The 16,770-nt window shown below is 39.3% G+C and overlaps 1 protein-coding gene across 4 annotated transcripts in view; it reads right to left on the bottom strand.

Moving 5' to 3' along the window:
• The window catches only part of cracr2aa (calcium release activated channel regulator 2Aa), a 60,206-nt gene that overhangs the window by 22,347 nt on the left and 21,089 nt on the right, over positions 1-16,770 (bottom strand). For all 4 annotated transcript variants that reach the window (XM_060922912.1, XM_060922913.1, XM_060922915.1 and 1 more), the window contains 5 exons: positions 16,014-16,125; positions 15,483-15,675; positions 10,997-11,143; positions 7,421-7,511; positions 7,097-7,192 (listed from right to left, as the gene is read on the bottom strand). In XM_060922912.1, the coding sequence (XP_060778895.1) occupies positions 7,097-7,192; positions 7,421-7,511; positions 10,997-11,143; positions 15,483-15,675; positions 16,014-16,125 (639 nt within the window). The remainder of the gene's footprint in view (positions 1-7,096; positions 7,193-7,420; positions 7,512-10,996; positions 11,144-15,482; positions 15,676-16,013; positions 16,126-16,770) is intronic.

Genomic DNA, 16,770 nt, shown 5'->3' with positions numbered 1-16,770 from the left:
AGCTGGAGGACCAAATTGCAACTCATTAGGTCAATTGGCAATAGGTCATTAACATGACTGGGTATAAAAAGAGCATCTTGGAGTGGCAGCGGCTCTCAGAAGTAAAGATGGGAAGAGGATCACCAATCCCCCTAATTCTGCGCCGACAAATAGTGGAGCAATATCAGAAAGGAGTTCGACAGTGTAAAATTGCAAAGAGTTTGAACATATCATCATCTACAGTGCATAATATCATCAAAAGATTCAGAGAATCTGGAAGAATCTCTGTGCATAAGGGTCAAGGCCGGAAAACCATACTGGGTGCCCGGGATCTTCGGGCCCTTAGACGGCACTGCATCACATACAGGCATGCTTCTGTATTGGAAATCACAAAATGGGCTCAGGAATATTTCCAGAGAACATTATCTGTGAACACAATTCACCGTGCCATCTGCCGTTGCCAGCTAAAACTCTATAGTTCAAAGAAGAAGCCGTATCTAAACATGATCCAGAAGTGCAGACATCTTCTCTGGGCCAAGGCTCATTTAAAATGGACTGTGGCAAAGTGGAAAACTGTTCTGTGGTCAGACGAATCAAAATTTGAAGTTCTTTATGGAAATCAGGGACGCCGTGTCATTCGGACTAAAGAGGAGAAGGACGACCCAAGTTGTTATCAGTGCTCAGTTCAGAAGCCTGCATCTCTGATGGTGTGGGGTTGCATTAGTGCGTGTGGCATGGGCAGCTTACACATCTGGAAAGACACCATCAATGCTGAAAGGTATATCCAGGTTCTAGAGCAACATATGCTCCCATCCAGACGACGTCTCTTTCAGGGAAGACCTGCATTTTCCAACATGACAATGCCAAACCACATACTGCATCAATTACAGCATCATGGCTGCGTAGAAGAAGGGTCCGGGTACTGAACTGGCCAGCCTGCAGTCCAGATCTTTCACCCATAGAAAACATTTGGCGCATCATAAAACAGAAGATACGACTAAAAAGACCTAAGATAGTTGAGCAACTAGAATCCTACATTAGACAAGAATGGGTTAATATTCCTATCCTTAAACTTGAGCAACTTGTCTCCTCAGTCCCCAGACGTTTACAGACTGTTGTAAAGAGAAAAGGGGATGTCTCACAGTGGTAAACATGGCCTTGCCCCAACTTTTTTGAGATGTGGTGTTGTCATGAAATTTAAAATCACCTAATTTTTCTCTTTAAATGATACATTTTCTCAGTTTAAACATTTGATATGTCATCTATGTTCTATTCTGAATAAAATATGGAATTTTGAAACTTCCACATCATTGCATTCCGTTTTTATTTACAATTTGTACTTTGTCCCAACTTTTTTGGAATCGGGGTTGTATAACTTGAATATGTTTCAGTAAACAGGTAAAAAAAAAAAAAAAATTGTGTCAGTGTCCAAATTTTTATATATATATGGACCTAACTGTATTTTATACAATTGTTTATCCTCATATTTATTAAGAGTGCCAATAATTTAAGAAAGCATTGTACATTTATAATGTACTTTTCAAAACAAAATCCAATATAAAATCCAATTATATAATGCATAATGTATTATGCATTATATAATTATGTAGATAATCAAGCAAGATGCTTGATTCAAAGAATAGCTATGCAACCAGAAAGTCATCATAAACAAAGCACTTAACACTTACAGTGGTGCTTGAAAGTTTGTGAACCCTTTAGAATTTTCTATATTTCTGCATAAATATGACCTAAAACATCATCAGATTTTCACACAAGTCCTAAAAGTAGATAAAGAGAACCCAGTTAAACAAATGAGACAAAAATATTATACTTGGTCATTTATTTATTGAGGAAAATGATCCAATATTACATATCTGTGAGTGGCAAAAGTATGTGAACCTTTGCTTTCAGTATCTGGTGTGACCCCCTTGTGCAGCAATAACTGCAACTAAACGTTTCCAGTAACTGTTGATCAGTCCTGCACACCGGCTTGGAGGAATTTTAGCCCATTCCTCCGTACAGAACAGCTTCAACTCTGGGATGTTGGTGGGTTTCCTCACATGAACTGCTCACTTCAGGTCCTTCCACAACATTTCGATTGGATTAAGGTCAGGACTTTGACTTGGCCATTCCAAAATATTAACTTTATTCTTCTTTAACCATTCTTTGGTAGAACGACTTGTGTGCTTAGGGTCGTTGTCTTGCTGCATGACCCACCTTCTCTTGAGATTTAGTTCATGGACAGATGTCCTGACATTTTCCTTTAGAATTGGCTGGCATAATTCAGAATTCATTGTTCCATCAATGATGGCAAGCCGTCCTGGCCCAGATGCAGCAAAACAGGCCCAAACCATGATACTACCACCACCATGTTTCACAAATGGAATAAGGTTCTTATGTTGGAATGCAGTGTTTTCCTTTCTCCAAACATAATGCTTCTCATTTAAACCAAAAAGTTCTATTTTGGTCTCATCCATCCATAAAACATTTTTCCAATAGCCTTCTGGCTTGTCCACGTAATCTTTTGCAAACGGCAGACGAGCAGCAATGTTCTTTTTGGAGAGCAGTGGCTTTCTCCTTGCAACCCTGCCATGCACACCATTGTTGTTCAGTGTTCTCCTGATGGTGGAATCATGAACATTAACATTAGCCAAATGTGAGAGAGGCCTTCAGTTGCTTAGAAGTTACCCTGGGGTCCTTTGTGACCTCGCCGACTATTACACGCCTTGCTCTTGGAGTGATCTTTGTTGGTCAACCACTCCTGGGGAGGGTAACGATGGTCTTGAATTTCCTCCATTTGTACACAATCTGTCTGACTGTTGATTGGTGGAGTCCAAACTCTTTAGAGATGGTTTTGTAACCTTTTGCAGCCTGATGATCAACAACAATGCTTTTTCTGAGGTCCTCAGAAATCTCCTTTGTTTGTGCCATGATACAGTGCCTTGAAAAAGTATTCATACCCCTTGAACTTTTTCACATTTTTCCACCTTACAACCACGAACTTAAAAGTTTTTAATTGAGATTTTATGTGATAGACCAGGGGTGGGCAAACTTTTTGGCTCAGGGGCCACATTGACTTTTGAAATTTGCCAGGCGGGCCGGGCCAACACCAAATTCATACATATCGAACATAAACCGGAAAAGCTTTAGTGTTATTGTAAAGGCCTTCACTAACAGAGACCCAAATGCAGATCAGATTGACATTTATTTTAGTTCTCAGTCAACAAAGGCAGAGCAGAAAAAATGCTTGCAGTTCAATAGATTGGCACTGGATCCATCCAGAAAAGTACTACACACACACACACACACACACACACGTGATAGTAAGAAAAGTAGCACACTTAATTCTTAAATTTACATCTTTGAGCTGCCAGGATGAGTAGGATGCCAGTGTATTTGTATATTTGTATCAATTTTATACATACAACTAAATTGCATATCATTAAATTGAACTAAATTACGTATCAGTACATATCATTTTTGTACATTTCACTGAACTCGTAGATTTACACCTGAGTGGGTTTTTTTTTAACTATCCACTTCCAGCCTGCCAGTACAACCAACCACCATTACTAGGAGAGGTACCACACCATTCCAAAATGTTTGCAGTTCAACAGTTTGGGTACCACACCATGCCAACATGTTTGCAGTTCAGTGGTTTGGCACTGGATCCATCCAGCCCACAAAATCAAACAAAACGGCTCAAGAAAGCAAAAAACTCCAAACTGGTTTTCAGGTTCAAAGTCACTCACTGAAATATTTCCAGTCCTCAAAAAATCAAAACACAGGTTCCAAACAGGTTTTCATATTCCAAAAGGCCATTCATAGATCAGAATAACCTCCACAGGCAAAAGTCCAGGAACAGATACAAGCAGAAACAAGGTCAGCTGCTCATAATACAGCTATAATAGCAGACAGGGACATAAATGAGTTAATACTCACATTCACTCAGCAACCGCTGAGCTGTATTCGTCCGTGCTTGCGCTGACTGGTTGTTAGCATAATTAGCATGCTTGGAGGAAAAGTGCCGTTTGATGTTATATTCCTTTAAAACTGCAACGGTTTCTTTGCAAATAAGGCATACAGCCTTTGATTGGACTTCAGCAAAAAAATATTTAGTTGTCCATTCTTTATTGAACACCCTGCACTCACTGTCCACTTTTCTTTTTTTAGGACCACTCATTGTAAAGTTTTATCCTGTGTTCTCGAGATCATCAGTGGCACGGGCGCCAGAATGACTTCCATGGCACGCGCTGCACCACTCTGCAAATGTAATCTCACGTGAATACGACTGACTGGAAAGACGGATCTCTAGAACACCTGTCTACGTGATAACACTGACGCTTATAGTTTATAGATCTGCTCAATCGCGTTTATATGATTGTCTTCCGCGGGCCGGATTAAAAACGCCAACGGGCTGGATGTGGCCCGCGGGCCGTAGTTTGCCCACCTCTGTGATAGACCAACACAGAGGAGTACATAATTGTGAAGTGAAATGAAAATGATAAAATGGTCTTCAAAATTTTAAACAAATAAAAATCTGAAAAATGTGGTGTGCATTAGTATTCAGCCCCCTGTACTCTGATACCTCTAAATACAATCCAGTGCAATCAATTGCCTTCACAAGTCATCTAATTAGTTAATAGAGTCCTACTGTGTGTAATTTACTCTCAGCATAAATACACTTGTTCTGTGAAGGCCTCAGTGGTTTGTTGGAGAACACTGAAGAACAAACAGCATCATGAAGACCAAAGGACTCACCAGACAGGTCAGGGATAAAGTTCTGGAGAAGTTTAAAGCAGGGTTAGGTTATAAAAAAATAATATCCCAAGCTCTGAACATCTCAAGAAGCACTGTTCAATCCATCATTCAAAAATGGAAAAAGTATGGCACAACTGCAAACCTACCAAGACATGGCCGTCCACCTAAACTAACAGAGAGAGCAAGGAGAGCACTGGTCAGAGAAGCAGCCAAGAGGCCCATGATCACTCTGGAGGAGCTGCAGAAATCCACAGCTCAGGTGGGAGAATCTGTGCACAGGACAACTATAAGTCGTACACTCCACAAATCTGGCCTTTTTGGAAGAGTGGCAAGAAGAAAGACATTGTTGAAAGACAGGCATAAGAAGTCCAGTTTGCAGTTTGCCAGAAGCCATGTAGGGGACACAGCAAACATGTGGAAGAAGGTGCTTTGGTCAGATGAGACCAAAGTTGAACTTTTTGGCCTAAATGCAAAGCGCTACGTGTGGCGGAAAACTAACACTGCTCATCACCCTGCACACACCATCCCCACTGTGAAACATGGTGGTGGGAGCATCATGCTATGGGGATGCTTTTCTTCAGCAGGGACAGGGAAGCTGGTCAGAGTTGATGGGAAGATGGATGGAGCTAAATACAGGGCAATCCTGGAAGAAAACCTGTTGGAGGCTGCAAAAGACTTGAGACTGGGAAGGAGATTCACCTTCCAGCAAGACAATGACCCTAAACATACAGCCAGAGCTACAATGGAATGGTTTAGATCAAAGAATATTCATGTGTTAGAATGGCCCAGTCAAAGTCCAGACCTAAATCCCATTGAGCATCTGTGGCAAGACTTGAAAATTGCTGTTCACAGACGCTCTCCATCCAATCTGGCTGAGCTTGAGTTATTTTGCAAAGAAGAATGGGCAAAAATGTCAGTGTCTCGATGTGCAAAGCTGGTAGAGACATACCACAAAAGACTTGCAGCAAAAGGTGGCTCTACAAAGTATTGAAGCAGGGGGGCTGAATACTAATGCACATCACATTTTTCAGATTTTTATTTGTTTAAAATTTTGAAGACCAGTTATCATTTTCGTTTCACTTCACAATTATGTGCTACTCTGTGTTGGTCTATCACATATTAAGTTCGTGGTTGTAAGGTGGAAAAATGTGAAAAAAGTTCAAGGGGTATGAATACTTTTTCAAGGCACTGTACGCTTCCACAAACGTGTTGTGAAGATCAGACTTTGATAGATCCCTGTTCTTTAAATAAAACAGGGTGCCCACTCACACCTGATTGTCATCCCATTGGTTGAAAACACCTGACTCTAATTTCACCTTCAAATGAACTGCTGATCCTAGAGGTTCACATACTTTTGCCACTCACAGATATGTAATATTGGATCATTTTCCTCAATATATAAATGACTAAGTATAATATTTTTGTCTCATTTGTTTAACTGGGTTCTCTTTATCTACTTTTAGGACTTGTGTGAAAATCTGATGATGTTTTGGGTCATATTTATGCAGAAATATAGAAAATTCTAAAGGGTTCACAAACATTCAAGCACCACTGTAACTAGACAGTATTTTGAGTGCTGTTAGAAGACTCATGTCTGACACCACAGATCATGCGCAAGGACTTGTTTGATAAGAAAGTGGGTACAATGGTGCCAAGCACTGCACAATGCCAAAAATAGACCTTGGATAACTAGATCAATACAGGAACTATCTCAAAAGCAGAGATGTGCTGCACCCTGATTGGACAGCATTCAATGTTTATGTTCTGATAAACAAAACACTGGTGGACCTCCTCTGTTGTTTTTGATGACTTGAGCAATAGCGAAAGGTAACTGAAAGAGAAAGGGCTAACGTTAGACAATCGCTGCCACTACACTTGAGTTTCCCAAGTAGCATAAAAAAAATAATAATAATAATCCAGCTGTCTTTTATTTACCGGTACTCGTGATAAGAAGAGTGAGCTATTCGTCTCTTCCTCGTGTGTCAGTATTCTGACCACAGTATTCGGCTTTTGTAGGAATAGATTTCATTAACTGAGGTCTTTCTTCATTTAATGAAGCTGTATCAAAGTGAAGATTTTTACGGAGCATTCTGAAAATAATAAATGCTGACGAAAACAAGATTGTCTCCTGTACCAAAAGACAAACCATACTGTCCCATTATATTTACACACACATGTTGGACATGTGTAAACACATCTTCATACATGAATTCACCATGTATGGCCCCAAACAAATGCACAAATATGCTTTTTCATTTCTATACATTACATGACGATTATATATGGTTTATATGAGAGTGTAACAACATGCAAGGTCATAGTAATGTCTGAGTAATCAAAACAAACACCCACTCACCCGTTTCTGTTTGTTTGAAAGCAGTTCAAGTTCCCTCTCTTTGCTAGAAAGTTGGTACTCAAGGTCTTGACTGAAAGTTAAGAACCGTTCAGAATCCTGCAGGACAAAAATCACATCTTATGAAAAGAAAGAAGGCTCTAAACATATACCACGCAAGTAATAAAACATGGTGTGGTGAGCTTTTGTAAGAAGAAAATACTACCATCACAATAAGTGGATTTCTGTTGGATTTTTGACAAATAATGTTTGAAAATAAATAGTTTTCAAAACATAAAAGATTTTTACTGGTCACAAAACTTAAAATGAAGCATTACCATATTTTACCTGTAAAAGAATCCTGTCTTTCTCATTTTTGATCTGTTGCTCCATTTCCTCATAGAGACGCTGGATTTCATCATCATGGGAAGCTGCTTTCCTGCACAGGACATATCAGCTCTCAGATCTACTGAAATTAACCGATACTTATTCAGTAATCATTTAGCGTTTTTCACCTTTAGGATGTTTTGTGCACCGAGACGACACCGAAATTCAAAACCCAGTGCTAGTAATGCAGCGAGTGAGAACTCATCTCATCTCATTATCTCTAGCCGCTTTATCCTGTTCTACAGGGTCACAAGCAAGCTGGAGCCTATCCCAGCTGACTACGGGTGAAAGGCGGGGTACACCCTGGACAAGTCGCCAGGTCATCACAGGGCTGACACATAGACACAGACAACCATTCACACTCACACCTACGGTCAATTTAAAGCCACCAGTTAACCTAACCTGCATGTCTTTGGACTGTGGGGGAAACCGAAGCACCCGGAGGAAACCCACACGGACACGGGGAGAACATGCAAACTCCGCACAGAAAGGCCCTCACCGGCCACGGGGCTCGAACCCGGACCTTCTTGCTGTGAGGCGACAGCGCTAACCACTACACCACCGTGCCACCTGAGTGAGAACTCCTGCCACAGATTACATTTCCTTCATAATAAATATTACACTGATTTTCAAAGCAACACATTAAACTTTGGCAAAATCGCATTTGCCATGACAAAATATTGATTACTTGTGCATGTGCTGGCTGATTTGACTGCACTGTCCCAGTCACAAAGACAAGATCATCAAAATCAGTTCCAAAAAAAATATTTGTGACTGGTATTTGCCTTTGTCAGCGCAAAGCAAAGCTTTAATTGTTCCTGAAGTGGATTTGGTAAACATTAATTAGTTTTTAAAAGCTACATTGTTATTTTTGGCATTGTACTGTCATTATGCTTATTTTTATAATATCCACACAGAGTCGACTGACATCTCTGGGACATAGTAGACTGAAAATATAAGCGATATATGGTGAGCACGTCTCGCTTTTTTCAAAAACAGCTGACACAGTATCATGCCATTTAACGGTTGAGCTAATGAATGAAGGCTCCAGTCATAAACCGGATTGAAAATGTACAGCATAAGTCAAAGGTTTGGACATGCCTTCTGGTTAAACATTTTTTCTTAATTGTTATTAATTAAAAGACACTTCATAGTTGAGCAGTTCGTGACATATGGATTACTACAATTGGATAGGGCTACTTATTCCATTTTTATTATTTACTATTTACTGTTTGATCTCAAACACATTAAGAAGGCAATAAATTGCACTAATTAACTTTTGACGAGGCACATCTGTTAACTGAAAAGCATTTCAGGTGACTACCTCATGAAGCCGGTTAAGAGAATGCCAATAGTGTGTAAAAGCGTCATCAAGGTAAACGCTGGCTACTTTGAAGAATATAAAATATAAAACATAATTTGTTTACCACATAATTCCATATGATATTTCATAGTTTTGATGTCATCAGTATTGTTCTACAATGTAGAAAATAATCAATATACAGAAAAACCTATGAATGAGTCGGTGTGTCCAAACCTTTGATTGGTTCTGTACATTATTGAATTTTCCAATCCCATAGGATTACATTACATTAATGGCATTTAGCAGATGCTCTTATCCAGAACATCATACAAGATACCCTGAGCAACCTGGGGAGCGGTTGGGGGTTAGGTGCCTTGCTCAAGGGCATTTCAGCTATTCCTGCTGGTCCAGGAATTTGAACCAGCAACCTTTGGTCTCCCAAAGCTGCTTCTCAAACCATTAGGCCATGGTTTCCCCATGAAATGGCCAAAAATTTGTAGACATCTGACTGTCAACTTTTTACCCCCAAAACTCTCATCAGTGCAGTATTTCTAATCACACTGCAAAAAATGGCCTTTCAAAAATAAGAAATAAAAGATTAAAACAAAGCATATTTGCTTGAATCAGGTGAAAAAAAATCTGCCAATGGAACTAGTCAAATTTGACTTGGTAAGATTTCTTAAAGTAAGATGAAAAATCTAACCTGTTTTTAGATGAAATAATTCCAAAATAAGATTGGGGAACTTATTATGCGAGATCTGATTAACTCAAAATAATCAAAATAGTTCTTATAACAAGATCGTACTTCTTACATTTAGCCATTCAAGTCATTTTTATTTATTTCATTTTAAGGGTATTTCACTTAAATTCATGACAAAGTCTTAGCAGTAAAAACTGAATTTAAGATAAATATACTAATATTAGGATTGTTAAATTCTACAACTAAGCATTGCTAGCTTAAAAGATTCTCCTTTTGTGACCTGTAATTAGTAAAATACTCTAGATATGAGACCAGAGACTATCGTGAATCAAGTTGACGACACGTGTAGCATTGCAACAAGTTTATTTTTTTTTTCCCCATTTCAACATTCAAACATCTCTTAAGATTCCACTTCCCCAGGACCTCAGGCACCAAAAAAAAAAAGTCTACGCATTTTGACTTACAGTGCTTACACAACGCCAAAGCAACAGTGCATTTTGGGGGCACTGACTATTCATGTGTACGAGGGGTTTACAAGATCAGGCACAAAAAAAAAAAAAAACTAAACAAACAAAAAAAAAACCCACTGAACTTAACTCACAGCATTCCAAAAAGACCTCACTAAAACGCCCTCCACTCACTCATAGCCTTTTTGAAGGCACTTGTCTGGTCTAGAGTCTGTACAGCATCTAGAAGGAGCTCAATCTGAATGACTGAGAAAACAGTCGCAGTAAACTTAGGATATGTAAGGTGGAGTTGAATTGTATTGAAAGATTCAAAGATTTCAGTAAAGTTCATTTATTCCCAAAACAAGCATCTCATTATCTCTAGCCGCTTTATCCTGTTCTACAGGGTCGCAGGCAAGCTGGAGCCTATCCCAGCTGACTACGGGTGAAAGGCGGGGTACACCCTGGACAAGTCGCCAGGTCATCACAGGGCTGACACAGAGACACAGACAACCATTCACACTCACATTCACACCTACGGTCAATTTAGAGTCACCAGTTAACCTAACCTGCATGTCTTTGGACTGTGGGGGAAACCGGAGCACCCGGAGGAAACCCATGCAGACACGGGGAGAACATGCAAACTCCGCACAGAAAGGCCCTCGCCGGCCACGGGGCTCGAACCCGGACCTTCTTGCTGTGAGGCGACAGCGCTAACCACTACACCACCGTGCCGCCCCAAAACAAGCATACTTTTTTTTTTTTCTTGAAACAAGATGAACCGCATTTGACAAATGTCCAAAATGTACTTACTTGTTTTTTTAAAAAAAATTGTTTTATTTTCAAAGGTGCTCCAAATAAGACTTTTTCAAGACATTTTGTCTATACAAGATTTTCAAGATGGACTGTCTAAAAACTAGCCTTTCTAGCTAAATGAGGTTTTGCTTGTTGGGCAATTATGTCTTATAATAAGGGCAGCTAGATGTTTTGACTTGAAAATAGACAAACTTCCTAAGATTTTTATTTTTTGCAGTGCAAGCAGTTAAGAAAATCTGTATAGATAAGAAATAAAATAGTAAATGACTGACCTTTTCAAAGCAGTTTCCATCTCGCTCTTCTCCTGGTTCGCTTCTTTAATTTGGTAAGTGACCCTGGCAAGAAACTCCTCAAAGTTAGCCAGGAGTCGAGGCTCATCCTTGCGTAGCTGTGCCCATAGACTCTGCACTGCTCCTGGACTAAAACGTCAGGGAAGTAATCGTAACTCACTTTAAAATAAACTTTTGGATGATTGGGTTTCTAATTATACTTTGACACATGCATCCATATCAGAACATCTACTGTTTTACAGAGGTGGACAGTAACGAAGTATATTTACTTGAGTACTGTACTTAAGTACACTGAGTATCTGTACTTTACTTGAGTATTTTTTTTGGAAACTTATGACTTTAACTTCACTACATTTGAAAGACAAATATCGTACTTTTCACTCCACTACATTTCTGTCAAGGTCCTCGTTACTATGAAGCAGCTTTGAAAGTGGATGTGCTTTTCTTTTCTAAAACGTGATTGGGTTTTCACAGGTGACACTGAGACAGCCGATCAGTAATCACTAGGGTCACGTCACATCCATAGACTGGATAAAATCAAATTCACTTATTTCTCAGCAGCATTATTTGAACATGATCAGTTGATGGCAGAATGGAAGGAGGCGGTTCTTCTGGGGAATGCACGCACACCCGTGGCCAGACCTAGAACCCATGTTTCAGTTTTCTGAAAGGATTAAAGATTTGTTTCGTTTTAAAATGTTTGCTTTGTTTGCCAAAAACAAACCGCAGCACAGCCTACAAAAACTCACCGTCCAATGTGCAGAAGCATATTGAGGTATATAAACGTTTTACTCCAAGAGAAAGCTTGTAGCAAAGTTGTCTGTGCTTTTAGAGCGAGCGATAACGTTGTAATAGCTCTGCAGTCTGGTTAGTCAAATAACTTTCTATGGATTTACCCACCAAGTTGCCGTAGCCTTGTCCACGGTTAACGTTTCCACATAGCTAGTTAACTTGGACACTGTTAGTTAGCATGTAAAAATGGAGTTACGCTAACATGAATAAACGTTAACTTATCTGAAATCCTTTCAGAAATGTTTTAGCATAATCTTGCCAAATAAACAGAATGTAGAAATCTCTTTTCTAGTAGCGTTAGCTACCCAATATGATTTCGAGTTTGAAAAGAGTTTGCTAGCATGTCAGGTGGCATTTCACTGACTAGCTAGCTTAACGTTAAACCACCATGATGGCATAGCATGCGTTCATTTTGTGAATTCACATTTCTGTCTTTGGTAACAGCATTAGGTTTTGTAAGTGTTGTGGCAATAATACAACGATGCGTTGACAGAAAATGTACTTTTAATACTTAAGTATCTTTAAAAGCAAGTACTTTAACTTAAGTAAAAAACTGACTGTACAACTTTCACTTGTATTGGAGTAACATTTGACTTCATTACTTAAGTTGGGTACTTTGTCCACCGCTGCTGTTTTATACACGAAAAACAATTATCAAATTTTAAATAAAAAAAGAGAACATAATATAGATGCAAATTTCTAGATGCTGTAACCTGAGAAAGAAAAAACATTACACACCTTTCTAATCTTAAGTCTTGCTTGTGTATTATCCTCTTAAACTTCAGAGCAACTCTTAATTCTAATATGATGACATTAAGTGTATATCTTATATACAAGCTGTCACTTTATAAAATAAGCAGAAACTTAAAATATTTATTTCTTCATGATGTCTGGCATTTAGGATATTCTCTATGAAATACTGGGGCAGTTATAGATAAACACGGACGCAAAGAACCATGAAATCCAAATTGTCAGTTCTTATCTGGAAGATCACCATGAGCCAATAGGATATACTTCATCAGCTTGAGGTCTTCCACTACAATTCACTTTCCTCATCATCGAACAATTGCAACGTGGTACAGGAAAAACTAGTCATGCAAGGGATATTTACTTCTCATAATCAAAGATGATGGAAGTCTGGTGTTTAATCTGACAGGACTCCCTTGGGAACAGTGTAGTCTCTTGCAATGATCGATTGCATTACGGCAACATTCAGCCTGTGTTATAGGGTACGGTAGTCACACTAGAGGCGGAATGAGCCGGAATGCCGTCGGAACGAAAATTCTTCGTATATGCCGGGTTATTCGAAGTGCATTCTAAAAATTCTGACTGCATTCCAAACATTCCGACCCATTCTTGTGGCCGGCCCGAAGGTTTTGCTCGTGCTCAAAACTTTCGAGGTGCATTCGAAGAGGAAAAATATCGAACGGCATTCGAAGTATATTCTAACTGCATTCTAAATATTCTTACGGCATTCCAATAGCATTCGAAACATTCTGATCGCATTCGAGGGAAAAATCAAAATGGCAAGCTGCTTCAAATCCTGCCGGAATGTCCCAAATGTGCCTCGAATGAGCCGGAATGAAAATTATTCGGATATTCCAGGATATTCAAAGTACACTCTAAGTCAGGGGTGGGCAATTATTTTTTCCATGGGGCCACATGAGAAACAGAAAATTTTGTGGAGGGCCGGACCAAAAGGCTGAACTAAATTCTGCATAATATTAATTGTATTTCTTTATATAAAGCAGTAAATAACATTGTTTTTACAAGCTGCTAAGACTGGTAAGAGTATGGAAAAAACGAGGTTGCCTTACAATATATGTCATTTATTCAATCAAATTTCCCAAAACAATGGTTAACAAAACGTGAACGTTTGTACCATTTTTTTTTTCAGTCACATTCACCCCAAACCACAATAAAGACATGATAATATTGTCTTTCTACTCCAAATATCAAGCAAGATACATCATATTATAATAATGATGCCGTGTAGGTATCAGATCTACAGATCGGCTCGGGCTCCGGCACCTGCTGGTGACGTCACACTATGTGATTGGCTGGACCGTTTGAAGGATGACGTACAAGTTTGTGGTTGGTCTGGACAAATTACGGAAGTAGTTATCGCGGGATTAGATTTCGTGGGATTTCATGTCATGTTCATGTTGCGCGCATTGCGTTTTTGTTGAACACAACTTCAAAATAAAAGCAATGCACATTCAGTTCATGCATGAGGTAAAATTAGAAAATATGTTTATTTTGTAATTTCTAATTAACCTTACGCGGGCCCGTCAGAATGAACCAAAGGGCCGGATGTGGCCCGCGGGCCGTAAAATGCCCAGGTCTGTTCTAAGTATTCGAGCTGCATTCTCTTTGAATTCTTAGACGTTCGAAACATATTCGGTGGCTATTCTGGGAGCGTTCTGACTGCATTTGAGGTGAATTCGTACAGCATCTGAGGCACCTTCCGACCAGACTTCGGGTGGTATTCGGGTAGCAATCGAACCGCACTCGCACGGCATTCCAAGTGCATTCTTAATATTCTTACTGCATCCTAGGTATTCCTACTGTGTCCCAACTACATTTGAACTGCATTCGAAAGCTAATACACCCGGAATGTGCAAGAATCATTCGAGGTGGGTTTGAAGTGCATTCTAAGTATTCGAACGGCATTCTTACAAAGCTGTAAGAATGTTGGTCAGTTTGAAATTCCCGCCCGAATGTGACATAAATTTTGAAAGTTTTTTCATTCTGGCTGGTTCTGCTTGATTCCTGTCAATTCCAAATAAGTGTGACGGGGGCCTTACTCAGCACTTTTCTTTTTCCTTTTCTGAAATGAAAGTTAGCTAGAACTGATTTTCTATTCAGTAGTCCAATTACCGAACATTATTAAAGTATAGACTAAGGAGAATATTGTGTGTACAAGCCTTTGCAGCAGTTTATAAATAAATAAATATGAAATACAATCCAGAAACTATTGATTTTCATTTTTGACCTGTAGAAACACGCCACACTCAAAAACAGTAATGCAGCGAAGGTTTTAAGTTGCTTGATGTCTTCAGTTATTGCATGATGCAATTTAAAAATCACATAAATCCAAGGTATTGCTTTGAGCTGAAGTATTATTGATCATGTTAACACATCAAGTTTTAGTCGTAACTCTATAAAGCTTGTTGACTAATGGATCAACAATTAGTGCAGCAGGAATAAATGAACAAACAAACAAATAATAAATCAATAATCAATGAAAAGGTGTTCCTTTATATGAACCGTAATGTCTCCTGGAAAATGACACTCCGATTACAACCACATAGCTGAGTATAGCTTAGGGCTGTGATTGGACAGTGATTTCAGTATAATACGACTTTCATACACTGATGACAGTGAAATGGAATGTAATAGGGAATTAAATTAACTTCTAGTGGTTTAATTCTTAATTTTTTTCACCAAAGAGGGCAAACAACTGCAGTGAAAGTGTTGCTTTTCAGTGTGGAACGTTTCTGCATGTTACAAAAGAAATGAAAGAACGGTTGTGTATCCCCCCCCCAGCTGTGACTGCTTTTTGCTCTGGTGTTGAATCATATCCATAAGAGACAGAGTGTTTGGCAAAGCTCGAAGAGAAATGCTGTTAGTCAATCTGCATACGGTTTAGTGAGTGTAAACAAGTTAAACCCACTCCTCGAAGACGCTGCTGGCTCCCAGGCTCTCCATCAGAATGCAGAAATGTTGCTCCTCATCATCCTCGCTCACACTGAGTTTGTTCTCCCACTGACTCTGGTAGAGCATATCAGGAGAAATCGGCTCTTTGACACGCTCTGGAGCAGGCTGTGGAGTTACTGCTGACACTGCAGGACCAAATATGAACTCACCTGCACCGGAAACATAGAGAATTATCAGAAATGCTTAGGCCCCGACTACATCATTCAACCCACCCCAACAGAAAACACTGGATAAGGTTACAGGATTAAAAGTTATGTACTGGGCTCATATGTACAGAAGCACAGAAGAACCTGATCTTGATAGCAACCTTGCTCTTTTATGTAATTAAAATGGCATAATACAAAACAGTTAAGACAAGACAAATACACTAAAGCTGGACTTGTTAAACTTCTTGTTCATGATTAAAATACAGAATGTGTGTGTGTGTGTGTGTGTGTGTGTGTGTGTGTGTGTGTGTGTGTGTGTGTCTCATAATATAAAGACCCACTAAATCCAGAGGAGAACTCCTCTGGGGTAAGGTATCCGTTTCCATCAGCATCCAGCGTATCGAACACGTTCTCCAGCTCCTCAGCACTCAGAGGCAACTCTCCAAGCAGCCTCTGAAACACAATATGGGAGAAATGTGCATGTATTGAAAGAAAGACAGACAGAAATGAAAATTACATTTTATACTACAGTGCTACTGAATTCTTGAATTTGATTGGTCAGTAGCAGTGGCGGCTGGTAGTCTTTCAAACAGGGGAGGCTGGTCGGTTACGATATTTCCAGATTTTAAAAGAAAAAAACGCATCAATTTTGCCCATACTCTTGCCTCTGATCTGGCTGATTGTTGGCAGGGTCACAAACTGTGAAATAACAGGTTCTTTGGGCCCATTAGCCTACTGTCCAATATACATGATGGTGGTGTTGGGGGGGGGTATATTTTAACATTTTATATTTTAAAATTGTGGCATGTTGTTTAAAAATTGACCTCGGCTGTGTTTTTGTTTAAAAATGTTTTCCAAATTGTAGCGGTGTTTAATTCATATCCAGAAAAGCATATATTCCAATATAATATACTCAGCATAAACATTTTAAATAGATTCTATATTTTTGGTCCATCCATGACATATTACTAAAGTAGCCTATTTACTGTTGTTGATGTGGGTCACTTGCTGTTCGCCAATTCACTTTCTCGTACCAGGAGAGCTGAAAGGAACGAGTATTATTCCCTACCTTTTTCACCAAGTCAATTTGAGGCGTTG

The sequence above is a fragment of the Neoarius graeffei genome, chromosome 6 (assembly GCF_027579695.1).
Source record: "Neoarius graeffei isolate fNeoGra1 chromosome 6, fNeoGra1.pri, whole genome shotgun sequence".
Classification (NCBI taxonomy): domain Eukaryota; kingdom Metazoa; phylum Chordata; class Actinopteri; order Siluriformes; family Ariidae; genus Neoarius; species Neoarius graeffei.
This window is presented reverse-complemented; position numbering and strand designations above follow the sequence as displayed.